At 37.1% G+C, this 20,175-nt stretch overlaps 1 protein-coding gene across 6 annotated transcripts; it reads right to left on the reverse strand.

Moving 5' to 3' along the window:
* Positions 1–1,341: 1,341 nt before the first annotated feature.
* Positions 1,342–5,482, reverse strand: LOC121988883 (DEAD-box ATP-dependent RNA helicase 52C-like). 6 transcript variants are annotated; one of them, XR_006114120.1, is made up of 5 exons: positions 5,013–5,482; positions 4,739–4,899; positions 2,649–2,694; positions 2,460–2,581; positions 1,346–1,890 (listed from the first exon to the last, which is right to left on the reverse strand). XR_006114120.1 is itself a non-coding variant. In XM_042542584.1 (4 exons), the coding sequence occupies exons 1-4, from the start codon at positions 5,160–5,162 to the stop codon at positions 1,801–1,803; spliced, it is 408 nt and encodes a 135-aa protein (XP_042398518.1). In that variant the 5' UTR covers positions 5,163–5,482; the 3' UTR covers positions 1,346–1,800. The 6 variants fall into 6 exon arrangements, 3 of the variants coding, with proteins under 3 accessions (XP_042398516.1, XP_042398518.1, XP_042398517.1); XM_042542584.1 differs by lacking the exon at positions 4,739–4,899; XR_006114118.1 differs by having other exon boundaries at positions 1,350–1,890; positions 2,460–2,694; positions 5,013–5,481.
* Between the last annotated feature and the right edge of the window lie 14,693 nt (positions 5,483–20,175).

Genomic DNA, 20,175 nt, shown 5'->3' on the forward strand with positions numbered 1-20,175 from the left:
ATATAACCATAGTCTAACTTTCTTTCTCTGACGCTCACCGATCTCACTAACGTTCCTTCTCTCCACCCCCCACGATGACTTGTCGTCCGTTCAGCTCCAAATCCCTTAGGTCCAATCTCCCCCGCCACCTCCACCATCCATAGAGCTATAGATTGTGTCGCCACCTCCTTCAACGGAGCTTGAGCCGCTCCCTAGCCAGTTTTCAATGCCGCAGTTTCTCCCTCAATCTGATAATGGCCATGATTATTGCTTGATTCCATCGGAAGTGGATGGGGTTGCAGAGAAAACCGGTAGCACGATGGAAAAAACTAGAAGTTAAAGTAAATGAAGCGGTAGAGAAATCTGCAAAATCGACAATGAAATCGACCAAATCAATCACAACTGTGGCAAAATCAGCTAAAGATGTAGCTAAATCGGTTGTTGTAGAGTCCACCCTAAGTCCAATGGAGATCTTGGAACATATTGCTGCTGAACCTTATGATGATGAGTGTGTCGCCTCGAGTCCGCCTCCACTCGCAGCCAAAAAGCAGCTACAAATTCATATCAACTACTGAACATGAACACTACGTCGCCGATTACATTTTTTAGTTTGATCCTAGGTACGGTTTATTTTGCCGATTATATTTTTTAGTGTGATCCCTATATAGGTAGGGTTTATTTTGCCGATTACATTTCTTAATTTGATCCTAGGTACAATTTATTTTGCTGATTATATTTCTTAGTTTGATCCTAGGTATAATTTGTTTTATCAATTACATTTCTTAATTTGATCCTTACATATGTAAAATTTATTTTGCCGATTACATTTTTAGTTTAATCTTAGGTACAGTTTATTTCTCCGATTAAATTTCTTAGCTTGATTTTAGGTGTAGTTTATTTTGTCGATTATATTTTTTAATTAGTTTGATCCCTATGTAAGTAGAGTTTATTTTGCCGATTATATTTCTTAGTTTGATCCCTATGTACGTAGGATTTATTTTGCCGATTACATTTCTTAATTTGATCCTAGATATAGTTTATTTTGTCGATTAAATTTCTTAATTTTATCCTAGTTACAGTTTTTGTCAATTACATTTCTTAGTTTGATCCTAAGTAGAGTTTATTTTGCCGATTATATTTCTTAGTTTCATCCCTACGTATATACCATTTTTTTACCACTTATATTTCTTAGTACGAGTTATTTTGCCAATTACATTTCTAAGTTTGATCCTTGCTACAGTTTATATTTTACAGATTATATTTCAAAATTTAATCCTTCAATTTATTTTGCCAATTTTTTAGTTTGATGTACAGTTTGTTTTTCAATTTCTTTTGCCAATTTTTTAGTTTGATGTACAGTTTGTTTTTTTCTAAGTAGCCGAATACATGTCAGATCAGGCTAAGTAGCAGAATACATTTTTTTTCTTTTTTGTTTTAAACAAGTCTTTTCAAAACTTGAACCAGTTTCACTAATCTAAGCGCAAGAAAAACCTGCATTGCTATACCCACCACCTTGTCCAGAAGATGACCCATAACTGCCAACTCCATATCCACCATAATCATCGCCTCCACCCCTACTAAATTTAGAATCCTTGCACAAGTCCCGACCACCAAATCGAGGTCCACCATCAATTTCTACCACCAACGCTGCCACCACCAATGAGCTACTGCATATTGTGTAAGCCATTGTGGCACCTCTTGGTTAGCTTCCTTGACTTAGCCAGGGATATACTGCTCTCATTGAAAAATGCAGTAGCCAATCCAGTCTTTCCTGCTCTCCCAGTTCTTCCGGTGCACATAGTCGTCAAATCATTAGGTAGGTCAAAGTTGATAACATGTGCGACATGGGGAATATCCAACCCTCGAGCAGAAACATCTGTTGCGACTAAGATAGAAGTCACACCACACTTTCTGCATTGGAAAAACAGATCAAGCTTGCAACAACTAAAACACACACACGACTTAAAAACCATAAACAAATGTCTTGAACCTATTGAAAATACTAGACCTTGTAATTATTGTAATCAACACTATCGCATCTCAGGATCATTGTAACACTGATTCTGAAGAACAAGTTATGATCAAATCTACCTAGTTCACATCTTCATTGGTTGCGGTATTAAACAACTAAACACGGTCATCAGCTGCCATAGTTAGAACAATTGCTATTCCAATTTATAATATAGTATTGCAAAGCATGTGAGGCTTCTAGTTAAAAAAATTAGGCAAAGTAGAACAATAGCTAAAATATCAATTATACATGACATGAATATCGTAAAAGCAGCATGCATATCTGTTGAAATCACATGTAGCTTTACATTATGCTTTTATATTGCAAGAATTCAGAAACATAAAAGGGAGTTTTAGTATGCCATTTATCAAAAGAATAAGAAAATAAAAAAAACAACTACATAAAGTGATTTTACAAATAAAATGAAACAAAACATCAAATAATACACTGTTTGGCATGTATGACCAACCTGTATCTCCTTTGGAAATGTAGCACTAAACAGCATTGTCTGCCGCTGACCTGGTGGAGGCATATCCATTTGCTCCACAATTCTCCTAATTTGTAGCTCAAAACCCATATCGAGCATTCTATCTGCTTCATCCAATGTTAAATATCTAATATTTTGTAATGACACTCTCAAGCAAATCCACTAAACGACCTGGAGTTGCCACAAGGATGTCAACTCTTCTCTCCAAGTCCCGCAACTGGCAAAAGAATATTCTGTGAACCAGTATTCCATTAAAGACAAACAAATTCCAGCATAAAACATGATGTACCATTGCTAATCTAGTTCACAAATGTTGTTCAAAAGAGGCATAAAAGCATAGAGGATTGAAAGGATAAATGAACAAATAGAAAATACGCATCTGATAATCCTGTGATACTCAAGCAAGTATAGCAACCTTCAACAGAAGGGAAAGGTAATGAATGGCAGTGACCAAGATAATGAATGAGCATTCTCAATTCTGAGTAAATAGAAACAACAGTGAGCATTTGGCTCATTGTTAAGCAGGCAATGATGTATACTCAACAATAAGCCAAAAACTATACAACATGGTCTGGGTAATGAAAATAACCGTCTGCATGGCATGCTGCAACTTGCAGAGATAAGCCAGTGAATGCATAAAATTGATCAAAATATTTTTGAGGTCCAGAAATGAAACTGTAATATAAAAGGCATCTTGATGCTAGTAAGATAACATATAATACAGACATTTTGTACTCTACAAGGATGCCAAAATAGCATTCAGTGAATAAAGGATGCAGTATTTCCTTTTCAACACAAAAGTAGTCCTCAAGAAAATTACATGTATACACCTAGGGAAAAAACGGTAGTGATACATGGAATCCATGTCACATACAATATAATAACAGTTTTACAGCTAAGCTAGAACAAGGACAACGTACAGAACACCAAAGAAACATTTAGTGAATAAAATATGCAGTATTTCCTTTTCAACGAAATGGTAGTTCTCTGGAAAATTACAGGGACACGCCTAGGGAAAAAAGAAGTGATACATCGAATTCGCATTACTTGCAATATAACAACAATTACAGCTAAGCTAGAGGAAGGACAAGATGATATAGTAAGGTATATACTAAATTTGTTGTTGGAGCAAAAGGGGAGATGGATGAGGCGGGAGCACTTGAATAGAGCAATTACAAGGTTGAGCTTTTTCTTTGTTTAAAAGTCATTCTGCAAATGGAGGGGAGAAAGCTTGGTGAGACTGTTTCCTTTGTGGTCTCAACCATAATGAGAGCATTAGTGTGAGACCACCTTCAGAATTGACATTTGCAAGTCATCAGAGCTGATCTTGTATGAGAGAAAATGATCTCAACTTCTTTGGATTACGTTGAGAAAGGAGATATGATCCCCTTCTCTTGGTTTATGTTGGAACAAAGATCTAATCAAATAAGAAGAACAGCTGCTTGCATCTCAATGGTGAAGAAATAAATGTTTTACATAGAACATTGGATTATCAATGCAATGACGGAATGGGGATGAGCAAATCAATGCTAGGATAAGGATGTAGTGGTTGCAATGAGAGAGAAACATAATAAAAGATTAAAAAAATAATTATGAAAAGAAAGAAAAAAAAATCGTGGGGATGAAAGAAAATTAGAGATTTACAATGGTGAAGAACAAAAAGGTCACAGTTTCACATCAAACTCAGGCCTCACTTAATGTGATTGATGATGAAAATCTCAGCCCATGGGAGATCCCACACAGACACTAGTTGAAAGTGAAAATATTGTAGTATTATTCCTATTCCAAGATGACTATAGCAATTGAGGTAGGACTCTGGAGTAATCCTAACAGCTTTAGAAAGCCTGTGGAACTAAATCTATAATCTCAATTATAACTCATATAAAAGTATAACACTTATCAACTGCAAAATCTGATTCAAAAATGGCAATGACAACACACCAAAAATAGAGCTTTAACTACTTCTAAAAAAAGTATGGATAAAATTCAGAAGAATCATACAATTTCATACCTTACAATAAAATCTATATACCAACAACACCACTTGATCAAAGGCACAAAGTTCATACAATAGGACCTATTATACCTAAACAATTATAAAATTGAAAGGATCTGACTGTACTAACTAGCTAGATTTTCACAGTAGGTATAAAATCACAGTCACATATTTGTGCCGTTCGAATAACAAGGTACTTTTCCTTCAAATAAATCAATTGCACAGATTGTCGATGAGCTGTGTATATCATCAATTGTCTCATTACCTCAACGTTATCAAGTTTTGGCTAATAGAATTTTGCACTTCAAAGACATAATGAGGTCAGGGAAACAGAATGAGAACTTGTTGATTAATCGAAGGACCACCATAGGCAACAACAACCTTTACACCAGTTTGATAAGAGAACTTTCTGGCTTCCTCATGTATCTAGGGCAAATAATCATCAATTGCCAGAAAAAGTTGAAGTCAAGGATTAAGGAGGAAATCAGGAAAGAAACAACTGCCGACAAAACATGATTTAGGTTCTCAAGTGAGCATACTTGGACAGAGAGCTCTCGAGTAGGTGACAAAATCAAAGCCATGGGATAGACTCTCCTAGAGCCTCTTTGCCGTTGTGATGGTGGTCCTCTCATGATCCCACGGATTATTTGAAAGCAGAAGGCAGCTGTCTTTCCAGACCCACAGGCCATCAGGTCCCTACCAGCAACGGATATCGGGATGGCGTAGCGCTGGACTGGGGTTGGCTTCACCAGAACGACCTATATCACGGGAAGGAGCGGACCAGCGGCTTCCAGTAGATGCTTGTGGAGGAAAAGCAGAAGGCAATCTAGCTGCAGAAGGGCCGTTCGCAACCACAGGGGCCTCTGAAGCTTGTGGCCGGTTATGAAGATGAGAGGGAAAGTAGGAGTTAGTTCGACGAGGGACAGTAAGTGCTGCCGCAGACCAGAGGATCTGCTCTCTCTAAACAGAGGCTAATTAGCGGATTGAGGGGTGTGTTCACGTGTAAACCTGTAACAGATGGTACAATTGCAGACGTTACTTACTCATCCCTCCTCAAGGAAATATTACTTCAGTGGCATAAACATAGGATTAACTTAGTTAATTTAGTATTAATTTATATAAATTTTTTTATTTTAAAATAAATTTAAATAATTCGCTGTTAATAGGAATAATTAATTTTTAATTTAATTTGATTTTAATAAATAAATTTGATTCGATTAGATAATATTAAATGGATTTTTGATTAATTCAACTAATTTAGGTACCAAATTAAACGAATGTTTAAAATTCCTTATTTGCCAGCTGATTGGTTTACGTCCTATAAATTTAAGACTTAATTTTAAAAAAAAAATTATAAAAATATGTTTCAAATATTCATTTTGTCTCATTAAATGAGGCTATGCTAATTTAGAATTGTATTGTTTCAAAATTAGTGTTTTGTTTTTCATTCCATGTAAATTTTGATTTGGTATTAAAATGATATGTTATGACCAAATCACGGGCTATCTTTTACAGCGTCACCGGCTATTTTTGTACTTTGATATAGAATAATAATTTTACATTTTAAAAAAAATGTCGAGATGAATGAGAAAGGAAAAAAGAATCATCGTCTATCGAAAATTATCTTGGAAAAAAATAAATATGAAAGATAAGGTAAGAAAGAAATTTGTTTCTCGCCTGAGTGGGATAGATCGGCGAGGCTATGGCCTTCTGTGAACTTACAGACTCTTCGCGGCCAACAAGCATGAGATCACAGCATCATCTTAAATTTGTAACGGTAGATTTAAATGCATGAAATAAATTTTGAAAAACTATAAACGCTTGCGAAGATCGAACTGCCCTTGTTCACAAGCTAAATCTCTCACGTTCTCTTCGGTGATATCAAATAATCAACTGCCAACCCTTTCAACTTGAACGAACTCCTCTTTTAAAGAAAAAAAGTATCCCACTACTAACATTTTCTATTCGTCCAAGTTAAACCACAAAGATCATGTAAAAATCAAGTTATAAAAATCATATCAAAACATTTAATCCATATTTAAGAAAAAATTATTTGTATGACAATAAGCATACTAAACGATTGATTCTTAGAAAATTATTGTACTTTACATGGTCACTCATCAAAACAAATTGAAAACATTAATATCTTACATTTATCCTAGATTAAATCATTTGTATAATATGAACATCCTTAATCTCTCATAAAGAATATTATATCGACAACATTTCAATATCTATAATCAATATAATTATTCAATCATATTTTATGTACTCAACAAAAAAAATTATAACTAGTCAACCAATGAAATAATGTCGAATATGTAAATCTATTTTAGTCTTTCTTTTTAGCTAGAATATATTCATTCTAATCAGCCGCTTTCTTAGTTATGCTCCATAGATCGAATTATCCATAGTCAATAGGTTACATGTTAAATTAATAGACACTGATTAAAACTTTAAGTAGATAACTAAATAGTCAATAAGGGTAAAACTGAGATTAACTTATAATCTCAAAAGTCTCATATAGTAGAGAAGCATATATTCATTCTCCAATTTATAGGTACATCTTTATTCATAGCTTTATTAGCTATGTCATAAGTAATGGTTTACCTCTATTTATACTAAACAAGTATAGATAATTGTCCATGTGAGTAGATCAATCTTAACCTGTCAATATAATCACCGAGACTTTATCAAAAAATGTAACAACAACCTATACACTGAATAGATTATGACATTTTCATATATCTAATTGTCTTTATAATATGTTATATTTTACGAAGTCCCAAAAACTTCACATATCCTTGAAATGACTCTTTAGCCAAAGATTTAATAAAAGGATATGTAAGCATAACACATTTAGGATTGTACTCATAAATTATCTTTTTCTTGTCAACAATATCTCTTATAAAATTATATTTAATCTTTATATGGTTGTCTTTGCCGTGATATTTGAGATCCTTAGAAAAAATCATAGTAACTTGATTGTCACAGTACACTATAACAGGACTCTCATTGTCCTCAACAACTCTCAGATACTTCAAGAACCTTCTAAACCAGATAGCTTTTTGCACAGCGGCTGCTCAAGCCACATACTCAGCTTCCATTATCAGCAGGGCTACACAAGTCTGCTTCTTACTATTCTATGAGATGACGCCACCATTCAGTAAAATAACATAACCAAATGTGGATATTTTGTCATCAAGGTCTCCTGCCCAATCTACATCTATGTAGCCCTTCAGGCTCATCTTAGATTCTTAGGAATAGAGACAATAATGTGTTGTCCCTTTGATATATTTGAATATCCTTTTCACCATTTTTCAGTATTTCAATCTAGGCTTTGACTGGAAACGACTAACTAATCCAATAATATAGCTTATATCAGAACATATACACAACTAGTGTACATTAACCTACCAATAACATTAGCATATGATTTTTTATCATGTCAGTTATTGCCTCAAGAGTCTTAAGGTATATACTCTTGCTCAGAACAGTAACTCTCACTATAGGTGTTTGTTTAATGTTGTAATCTGACATATTAAAGTGTTATAGCATCTTAGTGACATAAGCCTCTTGAAACAAATCTAAAAATCTTTTTTATTGATCTTTAATGATCTTTACTCCTAAGATGTACTCAGCTTTTCTTATATCTATTATGTCAAATTTTGATGAAAACTATTATTTGACTTTTATAACAAACTTTATGTCATTTTAAGCTATTAACGTATCATATATCAACATATAATGATAAGATGATCAACTTTCCTTTTTTCTTTCTTAGGTAAATATAATGATCCTCATTGACTATTTTGAAATTATAAGATAAAATGATTTCATTAAATTTTATGTTCCAAAAAATGTCAGTCTCTCGATTGATAGACGGTCAAGAAGAAATACAAATTCATCCCAACTAGTCGGAAGGGATCACACGGGTGGCCACAGATCTCCATTCAGGACTGAGGCGGAATCTAATTGCATGCCTCTTGCACAATCAAGACATCTTCGCTTGGTCACCCAAGGAGGTGGCAGGCATATCCCTAACGATGATGGTGCATCGCCTCAACGTAGCCCCCAAAGCTTAGCCAATCAAGTAAAACAACGACATTTTGGCCCAAGCAGGACAAGATAATTCAAGAAGTTAATAAGTTACTAAAGCAGGGCACATTCGGGAGGTCCAATTCTCGACCTAGCTAGCCAACGTGATCTTGGCGTCCAAGTCGGGAAGCAAATAATGAATTTGTATTGACTTCCAAAACCTCAACAGAACATGCCCAAATGATTATTATTCATTATGTAGTGTCTTAAACCCCTTATTTAATTAAGAGATTTATTAGATTAATGGTAATTAATTAGTATTCATATTAAGAATTTAAAAATTATATTAATAAGATAATAAAATATTTTTTAAAAAAATTATATATTAACATCTAAGCCTAAGTGCATCTATATAACATATAAGCTAAATATTATATATAATTTCAATACTATTCCATCCGAATTATCTATATAATTATGGATACGGATAAAAACTCAGTATAAGTTCTATATAAAATTTAGAAATAAAATTATATGGTATATACGAAATTAAGTAAAGAATTTATGTATGCCTAATTAACGTGCAAGATATATATGTAATATTATCCCATATGAATTACATAGCCATGGATATATATATATGTAATATTATCCCATATTAACGTGCAAGATATATATATATATATAAGATTTAGTAGATAAAAATCTAGATCAAATCCTAAAGCCTCCATCTTATATAAAACTCTCACCTAGAACTCTACCTTGTCTTCTTGTTGCTGTCGGCCCTAAGGAGATTCCCTCACCCTTTCTGTATTCCACCGGTGCTAGAGTTTCAAAGGAAGACAAGGAGTAATAACTAAGCACTTAAGGTATGTTCTCAACCATGTTATTGTTTTATTTAGCTTCTATGTCTTGTGAATTTTGGGTACCTTAGATTGGGTTGATGTTTCATAGATGTTCTGGAATTATTTTTGACTCTGCTGCTTTTGGTTCTGTTGTGGTGTAATTTAGCCTCAATGGGTGAACAAATTTTATTTCAGTAACTTCTATTGAAATGTAGAAAATGTAGTTAGATTTCATTACCAATTTACAGAACTATTTTTAGATGAAAGATGAATTTCATATGATTTTTATACCACTGACTGATGAATCTAGAATTATGCTATGACCCTGCTGTTTTTAATTCTGTTATGGTGTAATTAGCCTCAATGAGCGAACAAATTTCACTATAGTGTCTTTTGTTGAAATGTAGTAAATTTAGTTAGTTTTCATTACCAATTTACAGATCCTTTTCGGATCAAAGATGAATTTCATATGATTTTTATACCACTGACTGACGAATATGGAATTATGTTGTGACCCTGCTACTTTTGGTTATGTTGTGGTGTAAATTAGCATCAATGGGTGAGTGAATTCCACTATGGTGTCTTCCGTTTAAATGTAGGAAATTTAGTTATATTTCATTACCAATTTACATAACCCTTTTTGGATCAAAGATGAATTTCATATGATTTTTATATCACTAACTGATAAATCTGGAATTATGCTGTGACTTTGCTGCTTTTGGTTATGTTGTGGTGAGTTTTAAATTCTGTTTTAGAGCTTTAGTCATCATGATCTTGCTCAACGAGTTGTTTCATATTTTACTAATTGTAAATCCTTAGGAACTAGAGAACTACATGTTCAAAATAAGTTATAGACCTTGCAAGTTTCGGACATGATAAATGTAGGTTTAAATTTTGTTTTAAGAGTTATGAATATAAATGTTGCATTACAATTTGGGTTATGCTTCTGTTGGGGATCTTGTGGCCGGCTAGAAGAGGGTTGGATAGACGGTGCCCCCAATCGATAGCATCCTACGTATGTTAGCTTGCACAGCGGAATAATACAAAACAAACAAGCTAAACACTAAAGCAAATACAAAGACTAAGAAAGAAAAGCAAACCAATACACGTCGATGTAACGTAGTTCGGAGATTAGGGCTCCTACTCCACGGCTATCCTTGAGGTGGACGATCCCTATTATTCGGTGAATTAGCCCTCGGCAAACTCCGGCTAACTCACGTAACTCCCTGTGAGTGGAGAAACCTCACCACAACTCTCACAAGAACTCTTGAGAAGCTAGGGCACTGGTAGACTACTAATAGGGGTTAACCACCTCTATTTCGTCAGCCTTAACCAAGCTCCAAATCCTTGGTTATATAGGCCATGGTTTAGAAAACCCCGCCTACCAGTCGACTGCCAAATCATCAGTCGACTGCCCTCTGTGGAGATTCGACCGTTACATCCCAACGGCACGATACCAGTCGACTGGTAAAAGTACCAATCGACTGCCCTATACTGGTCGAGCGAACAGAAGCATTTTGTTCGCTCCCAGTCGACTGCACCATTCGATTAATGAAACCACCAGTCGACTGATACTTGAGTACAATCTCTCAGTACTCTGACCCTCACCCTTACGACTCACTTGACTCTGCGTTGCAACTTTGACCTCTTGCCTTCAAGCCAACTTCCTTTGGCTCTCGTCCCTCGGATGCACCTAAGCCCGCGGCTCATCCCAATGTCATCCTTCGCGCATGCCTCGAAGTCGCTTCTCTCGGCCCTTGTCCTTGCTGCCTTGTCCACGGTCCCTCGAAAGCTCCATCCTTCACCGGACCCGAAGCCATCAACCTGAGTCATATGTGTATCCTGTAAACCTACACACTCATATACACATATCCGATATAAGGGTGAACCTAACTTAAACCCTTTATCCAAATATCAAAACGCATGATCTCACAGACCATTGGGATTGCTCCAACAATTTCTAGCTGTCTTCCCTTAGAAGATTCATGCTTAATTTGAATTATAAAACATGTAAATTTTAGATTGATAGGAGTAGACTAAATTCTGTTTTTAAGGGTTTAATCACCATGAAGTTGCTCTACAATGGTTTCATATTCTTCTATTTATTTTCCATTAGAAACTAGAGATCTTTGGATGCTTATGTTTAGGTTCACGATTATGCCATGTTTATGTTGCTAAGCATGCACATGCTAAGCTGATGCACAAGTCTATGCTTAAGCTTACGATATAAAAATTACATGCTTACGTTTAGGTTTACAATTATGTCATGTTTTTGTTTATGCATGCTCACGCTATATTTATGCATGCTCACGCTATATTTATGCACATAATGACGTTGAAATACATTTTTAAGCTTATGTTATAAATTTGCATATTATGTTAAAATTTATGATTATTTCCATATTTGAGTAGTGAACAAGTTTATATTAAGTGCATGACGATTATGATTATGCTTTAAGTCCATGTTAACGTAATGAATGTGGTCGAGTGTGATCTGTGTCCTCAACTCGAGAGCTCGCCAAATCTACATGGTCAAGTGTGACCGGTGTCCTCAGCCCGGGAGCTCACCAAATCTACGTGGTCGAGTGTAACCGGTGTCCTCAGCCCTGGAGATCGCCAAATCTACATGGTCGAGTGTGACCAGTGTCCTCAGCCCGGGAGCTCACCAAATCTACGTGATCGAGTGTGACCGGTGTCCTTAACCTGGGAGCTCATCAAAATTCTAAGTGGTTGAGTGCGACCAGTGTCCTTAGCCCAGGAGCTCACCAAACTATGTAGTTGAATGTGACCAGTGACCTTAACCCAGGAGCTCACTAACTCTATGTGATTATGATCTTTCCCATGTTTAGATTATTTACATGCTTATGCCTATGCTTATGTATATACTCATGATTATATGTATTTCATGCTTAGTTTAATTATATGCTTATGCTTCTATTCATCCATAGTATGTACGTTTATGTCAGCTAGTATACTTATGTCTATGTCTATATGCATGCTCATGATTATGTCTATTTCATGCTTAGTTTATTTACATACTCATGTTTATGTTTCTGTTCATGCATAGTATATACGTTATACCTTGTAAGTATGTTTATGCCTATATTTATATATATGCTCCTGGTTGTGTCTATTTTATACTTACCTTATGTACATACTTAGGCTTATGTTTATGCTTGTATGCCTATGTAGACGTCTATGCTCATGTCCATGATGTGCCAGTAGATAAGTCTTAAGCTACCTAGCATGTGTTTCCCTCAGTACACTAGGTTATAGACGCTAACTATTGCATAATAAAGTTTGGAATATGTTGAGTCTCTCGACTCACATATCTTAACTATTTCAGGTAGTGAGACGATTGGGACAGGAGGTAATGACCAGTGAGCCAACTCGGGACAATGGCATTGCAACCCGAAGACCTTCCAGTTTAATTTCCGCATTAGCTACATGTTCCTTTCATAGAACAAGTTCTGGGACTATATAACCAATACCAAAGTCGCTAGTAGTTATTTGTTTATGAACTAAGTACCTCATTCAATTTGAGAATATAAAATGGTTGTAAGAGCAATTATGAGTCGTGGCGCCCGCATGGTAAAAAAAAACTTAGGATGTCACACATTATCTTACATTGACTAGTTGATGGATTCTACTTCCGATTGCAAGTTCATAAGCATATTGGACGCCTACCAAAGCTATCATCAAATCCCCTTAGCACCTGTAGACCAAGACAAGGTCAATTTTGTCACCTCTGATGGAACTTTTTTGTCACAATGCTATACCGTTCGGACTGAAAAATATAGGAGTTACTTATCAATAGCTTATGGACCAGATCTTCAACCACCAAGTCGGGAGAAATATTGAAGTATATGTAGATAACATTCTCATCAAAATCGCTCGAGCTAAGAATTTGATCTCAGATATCAAAAACACTCACGATGCCTTAAGGAAATATAGGTTGAAGCTGAATTCAAACAAATGTCTGTTCGGGGTCAAGAGTGGGAGATTCCTCAGGTATATAGTAACTAAGTAGGGAATAGAAGTTAATCCCAAGAAAATCCAAGCACTCCAAAACATGTCTCTGTAGGATTGAAAGCACTAGGGGTGAATAACGCTCATGACTTTTTCACATTTTCGGAAATTGATCGCGTAAATAATAAGTGCAGTGGAAAGAAAGAGAAGGAAAGTAAAACAATACTAACAAGATCAATTTTTACATGGTTCAAAACTTGTGGCGACTCCTACTCCAAGGCTCGCACTCGTTAAATGCTTTTGATTGGTAATCACTAATCAATCAAAAAGATTACAAATACAATATCAATTTAAGTACATGCAATTTGAAATGTAAATAATACTAACAACTTAGAAGCGGATGGATCAGCCTTCGGATGTCGTAGAGACCTCTTCGGAGCAACACGCAAGAGCGTAAAATCTTTGAATTGATGTGTTCAAGGTGTTGGTCGAAGCCTCCTTTTATATCAAATCCGGGCACCTGGATCCCTTCCCGGGCACCTGGAGTGTGATGACATGGCAACCTCTCGTTGAAACTTCATCCTGGAAGTTTATCCATGTCCAGGCGCACGGACCCTCGTGAGCGCCTGGACTGCTGACGTGGGTCAGCCAATCATCGTGCTCCAACTTAGAATAAAGATGACTTTTCACTGGTCCGGGCACCTGGAGCAACTCCGGGTGCCTAGACTGTCCAGGTGCATGTCCAGGCACCCATCCGGGGCACTCCCTCATCACTACTTACCCGAGCGCCTAAAACAACTCTGAGCGCCTAGAGCTCTATTTTCCAGCCACCAACTTCCTAAATCATAAGGTTAGCACAAGCACAAATATTATGTAAAGTAAAATGATTTTGACAATCTCTGAATTGTCCGGTCCTGACTTTAAGTTTTGCTAAAACTTTAGGTTCGACCAAGGTCTACTATTCCCTCTTCAGGAAATGCATCATCATCTACTCCTCTCAAGAGATATTACCTTTTGCCAGACCAGTCCTCCAGACCATCTGGACTTTTGCTCAACAACCGAGACCTCAAGACTTTCACCTAGTGTCCTAAACCCTAGGATTTTCCACATGGTGTCCGCGACCCCCAAGACTTTCACCTAGTATCCTCGATTGTAGGATTTCGCCCAACGTCCTTGACCTACTAAGTCTTTGCCCAATCTCATGAACCAGGACTTCGTTACCTAACCGCAGCTAGAACTTTTCCAACTTTTGCCTAGTCTCAACTATAACTTTCACTTTACCTAAGATCATTTGGGGCTTTCCCGCACACTTAGTTCACCTTATTAGAACAATAATAACACTTAACTTAGAACCCTTTTTCATTATCAAAATTAATGTTTGATCATCTAGTACTCCCTGCACCAACAGTCTCCTCCCCAACAATCTTAAAGAGGTACAAAGACTGGTCAGCTGCATCATGACACTTTCCTTATTCATTTCTCGATTGACTGACTAAAGTTTGTCATTCTTCAAGGTATTGCAGAAATCTTCTAAGTTTGCGTAGAATGATGACGTGATAAAGCCTTCAATGAGCTCAGAGAATATTTGTCTCAACTATCGCTCTGCTCCAAATTGATAACGAGAGAGATGATTTAAATATACTTATTAGCATTTGAGGGAACAATTGATTTAGTCTTGATCTGACAAGAGGGTAATATATAGTGCCCTATATCTATTTTTTTGACCATTTGTTAAAGGAGGCTGAGAGCAAATACACCACTCTAGAGAAGTTAGCTTTAGGATTGGTCCTCACAGCTCATCAGCTGAGTCCCTATTTCTTATCTCATCTAATTATAGTTCTCACCAATAGCACACTTGGCCACGTATTAACAAACCCTGAAGCCTCAGGATGATTAGTCAAATGGACCATCGAGCTGTGTGAATATGGTATATAGTACCAGCCTCAAACAATAATCAAAGCTCAAGCCCTAGCAAATTTTATGACTGAAACTCCAAGACAAGAGTTGGAAGAAATATGGAAGATCTATGTGGATGAATTATCTACCCGACAAGGCAATGGCGTTGGAATCTTACATATATCCCCCAGGAGGATGTACTCCAACTCTATGTACAGCTAAACTTCTGTGCATCTAATAATAAAACCGAATATGAATCTCTGCTCACGGGCCTTCAAGAGGGAAAACGAGTAAGGGTTTCCCGAGTCATCATCCACTCAGATTCTCAACTAGTCACTCAACAGTTAGAAGAAAATTTTAAAAAATAAAAATGACAGACTGCGGAGATATGAAAAAATTTTTAAAAATTAAGGGTTGATTTCCAAGAAGTCACTCTATAAAAGATTCACTGAGTAAAAATCAAAGGGTCGATGAACTAGACAAAATGGCAAGTGCGCTGACCACTTGGACTTTCTTAGATTTAGAATTCAGGCTCCATTGATAGCCTAGATTGACCAAGCACCTGAACCAAATGGACCCATCAACTGGAGAGTTAATCTCAGTTCCTTTCTTCAACATGAAACCTTTGCTGTGGACATGGAATAAGCTTGGATACTCAAAAGGAGAGTCACCCGATTCACCATGATCAAAGATAATTTATATTGGTGAACTTTCTCATGACCACTCCTCAAAAGTCTTAGCTCGGAAGATGCTACTTATGTCATGAAGAAAATCCACGAAGGTATTTGTGGGAACCATTAGGGGTCGTATGCTCACCAGAAAAATATTATTAGCTGATTATTTTTGTCAACCTTGAAAGTTGATACTACCCAATTCGTCGCCAAGTGCATCCATTGTCAAAAGCACCAGCATCTTTTACATCATCCAACTGAGCTCCTCAAGAATTGGATCATCTATTTCTCCTTTGACCAATGAGGAATGAATATTGTCTATTCTTTTTCTACTAGACCACAGTAGAAAAAGTTCCTCCTGGTCATTGTCGACTATTTCTCTAAATGGGTGGAGGTAGATATCTTGGCCTTGATAACTGAAGATAATATCATGAAATTCTTATGGAATAACATCATTTTCCAATTCGGATTACCTCACAAGCTCGTCTCTAACAATGAGCAATAATTCCAAGGTCGAAAGCTCAAAGAGTAGTGTGAATATGTCATTTAGTAAGTATTCACTTAGATTACTTATCCTCAAAGTAATAGACACACTGAAGTGGTTAATCGAGAAATAGTCTAGGGGCTCAAAATCAAGTTAGATCGTGTGAAAAGCAATTGGGTGGAGAAATTGTCGAGCATTATATGGGTTTACCGAACCATGCCTTAGGATAGCACCAGAATGACCCCCTTTCATCTCGTTTATGGTAGAGAAGCAGTTGTCCCTATTGAAGTTAGGGAAGAGTCCTTTTGGCAAAGTACTTATGACCAAGACAACTCCAATCAACGACTCCTCGACCTCGACCTCGACCTTGACCTGATCACCGAGGTTCGAGAAAGAGTAGTCGTCTGACTTGTCACCTACTGGCAAAGAATGCACCAGACTTATAACAAATGAGTCATCTCTTGCGCCTTCCAAATTAGGAATTTGATTTAGAGGAAGGTCAAGCTCATTGGCGATGTCAACAAACTAGAACTACAATGGCCAAGACCTTATCAAGTCATTAGCAAGCTTAGTTCAAGATGCTATTACCTGGTAGACATTAGAGGTAAGGAGCTTAACAGGTCCTGGAGCACAAATTATCTAAAGCCCTATCACACCTAATGAGTGAATGTATCCTTCGAGTATCCTTTGTGTACTATCTAATTTTGTACATATTCCCTCTTTTATTAATCAAAAAACTTCTGATAACTTAGTGACTCTGCTCTACAACGTGTGTATGTGTGTGTATATATATATATATATATCCTGGTCTTGAACCACGGATCTCCATCAGTAATTGCCCGTTTTGAAGCCAAACTCCCCTAATTGAATATAGTTAGGGTCGAGATCCAAAGATATTCTGGTCACTGACCACGAATCTCCTTCAGCAATTGTCCATTTCCAAGTTCAAACTTCCCCGAACTTAGATATAGTTAAGGTCAAGATACAAAAATATATTGGTTCCAAACCATAGATCTTCATCAGCAATTACCCATTTTCTTATCCAAACTCCCCCAAACTGAGATATACTAATAGTCTAGATCCAAAGATATCCTAGTCTTGGACCATGGATCTCCATCAACAATTGTCCATTTCAGGTTCAAACTCTCCCAGACTAGAATATAGTCAGAATCAAGATCCAAAGATATCCTAGTCACGAACCACGGATCTCTATCAGTAATTGCCTGTTTCTGGATCCAAACTCTCCCTAACTGTGACATAGTTGGGATCAAGATCCAAGATATCTTGGTCATGAACCACAGATCTCAATCAATAATTGCTAATTTTTTAGTCTGAACTCTTCTGGACTGGGATACATTCAGGCTTAGATCCAAAGATATCCTGATTCCGAACCATAAATGTCTATCAATAATTGCCCATTTCTGGGTCCAAACTCCCTCGAACTAGGACATAGTCGGGGTCGAGATTCAAAGATATCCTGGTCCCGAATCACGAATCTCCATCAATAATTATCCTTTTCTGGGTCTAAACTCTCCTGAACTAGGACTAATAGGGGTCGAGATCCAAAAATATCCTGGTTATAGAGCACGGATCTTTATCAACAATTGTCCATTTTCAAGGTCAAACTCTTCCGGATTGAGCCATAATCAAAGTTGAGATCCAAAGATATTCTAATCATAGATCACGAATCTCTATTGGTAATTGTCTATTTTTCGGATCCAAACTCTCCCAGAGTAGGACATTGTTGGGGGAGACCCAAAGATATCCTAGTCCCAAACAACGGATCTCCATTGCTTGTTTCCTGCTCCAAACCTTTTGGAACTGGGATATAGTCAAGGTCAAGATCCAAAGATATCCTGGTCATGAACCATAATTCTCCATTGATAATTGCCTAATTCTGGATCCAAACTCTCCTGAACTAAGATATAGTCAGGGTCAAGATCTAAAGATATCCTGCCCACACTCCACAGATCTCCATCAGCAAGTGTCCATTTCTGAGTCCAAACACTCCCAAACTTGGACATAATCACGATCGAGATCCAAAGATATCTTAGTCACAGGCTACAAATCTTCATCAATAATTATCTGTATCCGGATCCAAACTCCCCTGAACTTAGATATAGTCAAGCTCAAAATCCAAAGATATCCTAGTCTCAGACCACATATTTCCATCGGCAATTGTTTGTTTTCAGCTCCAAACTCCCCCAGATTCGAACATAGTCGAGGTCGAGATCCAAAGATATCATGTTCACGGACCTCAGATCTCCATCGATAATTGCCTGTTTCTAGGTACAAACTCACTCTATTTGAGCATATTCATGGACAAGTTCTGAGCATTCAATATGAGATAGATCTATCTAAAAATTAATCAGTGTGGAGTCCAAAATGATAAAAAATAGAGGGAATATGAAAACGACAAGACTTAAAATTAGATGTCCCATTCACATAAGTTCAACATTCTTCATGAGATTCAGTTGGACTTTTCTTTCCTAACTGTACTTAAAGGACATAGCTTTCACCAGAACTATGCAGATAAGGGACATTAAGATGTAGAGAAATTAACAACAAACTTTCAAAAGTTTCTTCATTATATCTAGAGAAAAAAATATTACATTAGTCTAGAATTACCAAAATAAATGAGAAAATACTACACTAAGTCCGCTAAGTTTCTTCGGAGATGCTATCAGTAATCTTAGAGAGGTTGATTCGGGGTGGAGGAACGTTGACTAGAAGACTCGTCGCCTCGCGCAGTAGTGTCATCACACCATCCATTCCATAGCAGATCATCTTCACCAGGCGGTTGTCAAGCAGATCATAAAGTTCTTGAGAGCAAAGGAATTCTTTCTTCTTAACCCTCCACCGCTCTTCATCTCCAACCAAATAATCTTGGAGTTCAGCCTTCTTGCTCTCTATCTTACCCCTCTAGGTATTCAACATAACTTGTAGCATTTCCTTTGAAGCCTCCCGGGACTAACTCAGTCTTCATTACCTCTAATTCAACTCGGATAGCCCCCATCTCGATTTCCTGAGTGGCACCCTAAGCTTTCTTCTCTTGTAGCTTAGCCCTCATCACCTCTAGCTCCGCTTGCAGGACCTTAGATTTAGTTGTCCTCAACTCTAATTCCACCTTGGTCGCTTTTAGTTCCACCCTTCGAACTTCTATCTCAGCCTTTAGCTGATTCGCAATGGTTAGAGCCTTTCACTTGCATTTCCTCTCTGATTTCCATTTCTTATAGGATAGCCAATCGAGCCTCAAAGTCCCTCGCCTCACTCTATGCCTTGACCAAGTCGAACTACGCCTAATGCAGTTCAGTATCTTATCAACCATGACCCAATTATGCTAATCTATTTTAGCCTGCATTGATTCCAATGCTTGCAGAGAGGACACTTGGGGGAGAAGGGCCTCTCGACTTCCTGGTATGGTCAAAGCTCATGTAGGAGCCTCCCAAGTCTCCAATTTCGCCAATTGGGCATGCATAACTTGATGAAAGTGGTAGAACTCTGAGAACTTTCTACCAAACACCATCGCTTTAGACCAAACCTATAATTTAAGTCGTACATTGAATATATATGAAGAAATGGAATGAATTTGCTAGGGTAGAAAAATTCATACCCTTGTGAAGTTCATCACCATGGACTTAGCCAAAAACCTAATAGATTTCTATTTTGCCCAATCCTTGGTCTCCTACGAAATCTCTGCCAAGTCACCCATATGGTAAGTTGAAGGGTGCTAGACTTTGGAGGCCTCTAGTACCTACGTTGCAGTCTCCTCTCCAGGGGATGATTCCCTATTCACCTC

The sequence above is a fragment of the Zingiber officinale genome, chromosome 6B, assembly GCF_018446385.1.
Source record: "Zingiber officinale cultivar Zhangliang chromosome 6B, Zo_v1.1, whole genome shotgun sequence".
Lineage (NCBI taxonomy): Eukaryota > Viridiplantae > Streptophyta > Magnoliopsida > Zingiberales > Zingiberaceae > Zingiber > Zingiber officinale.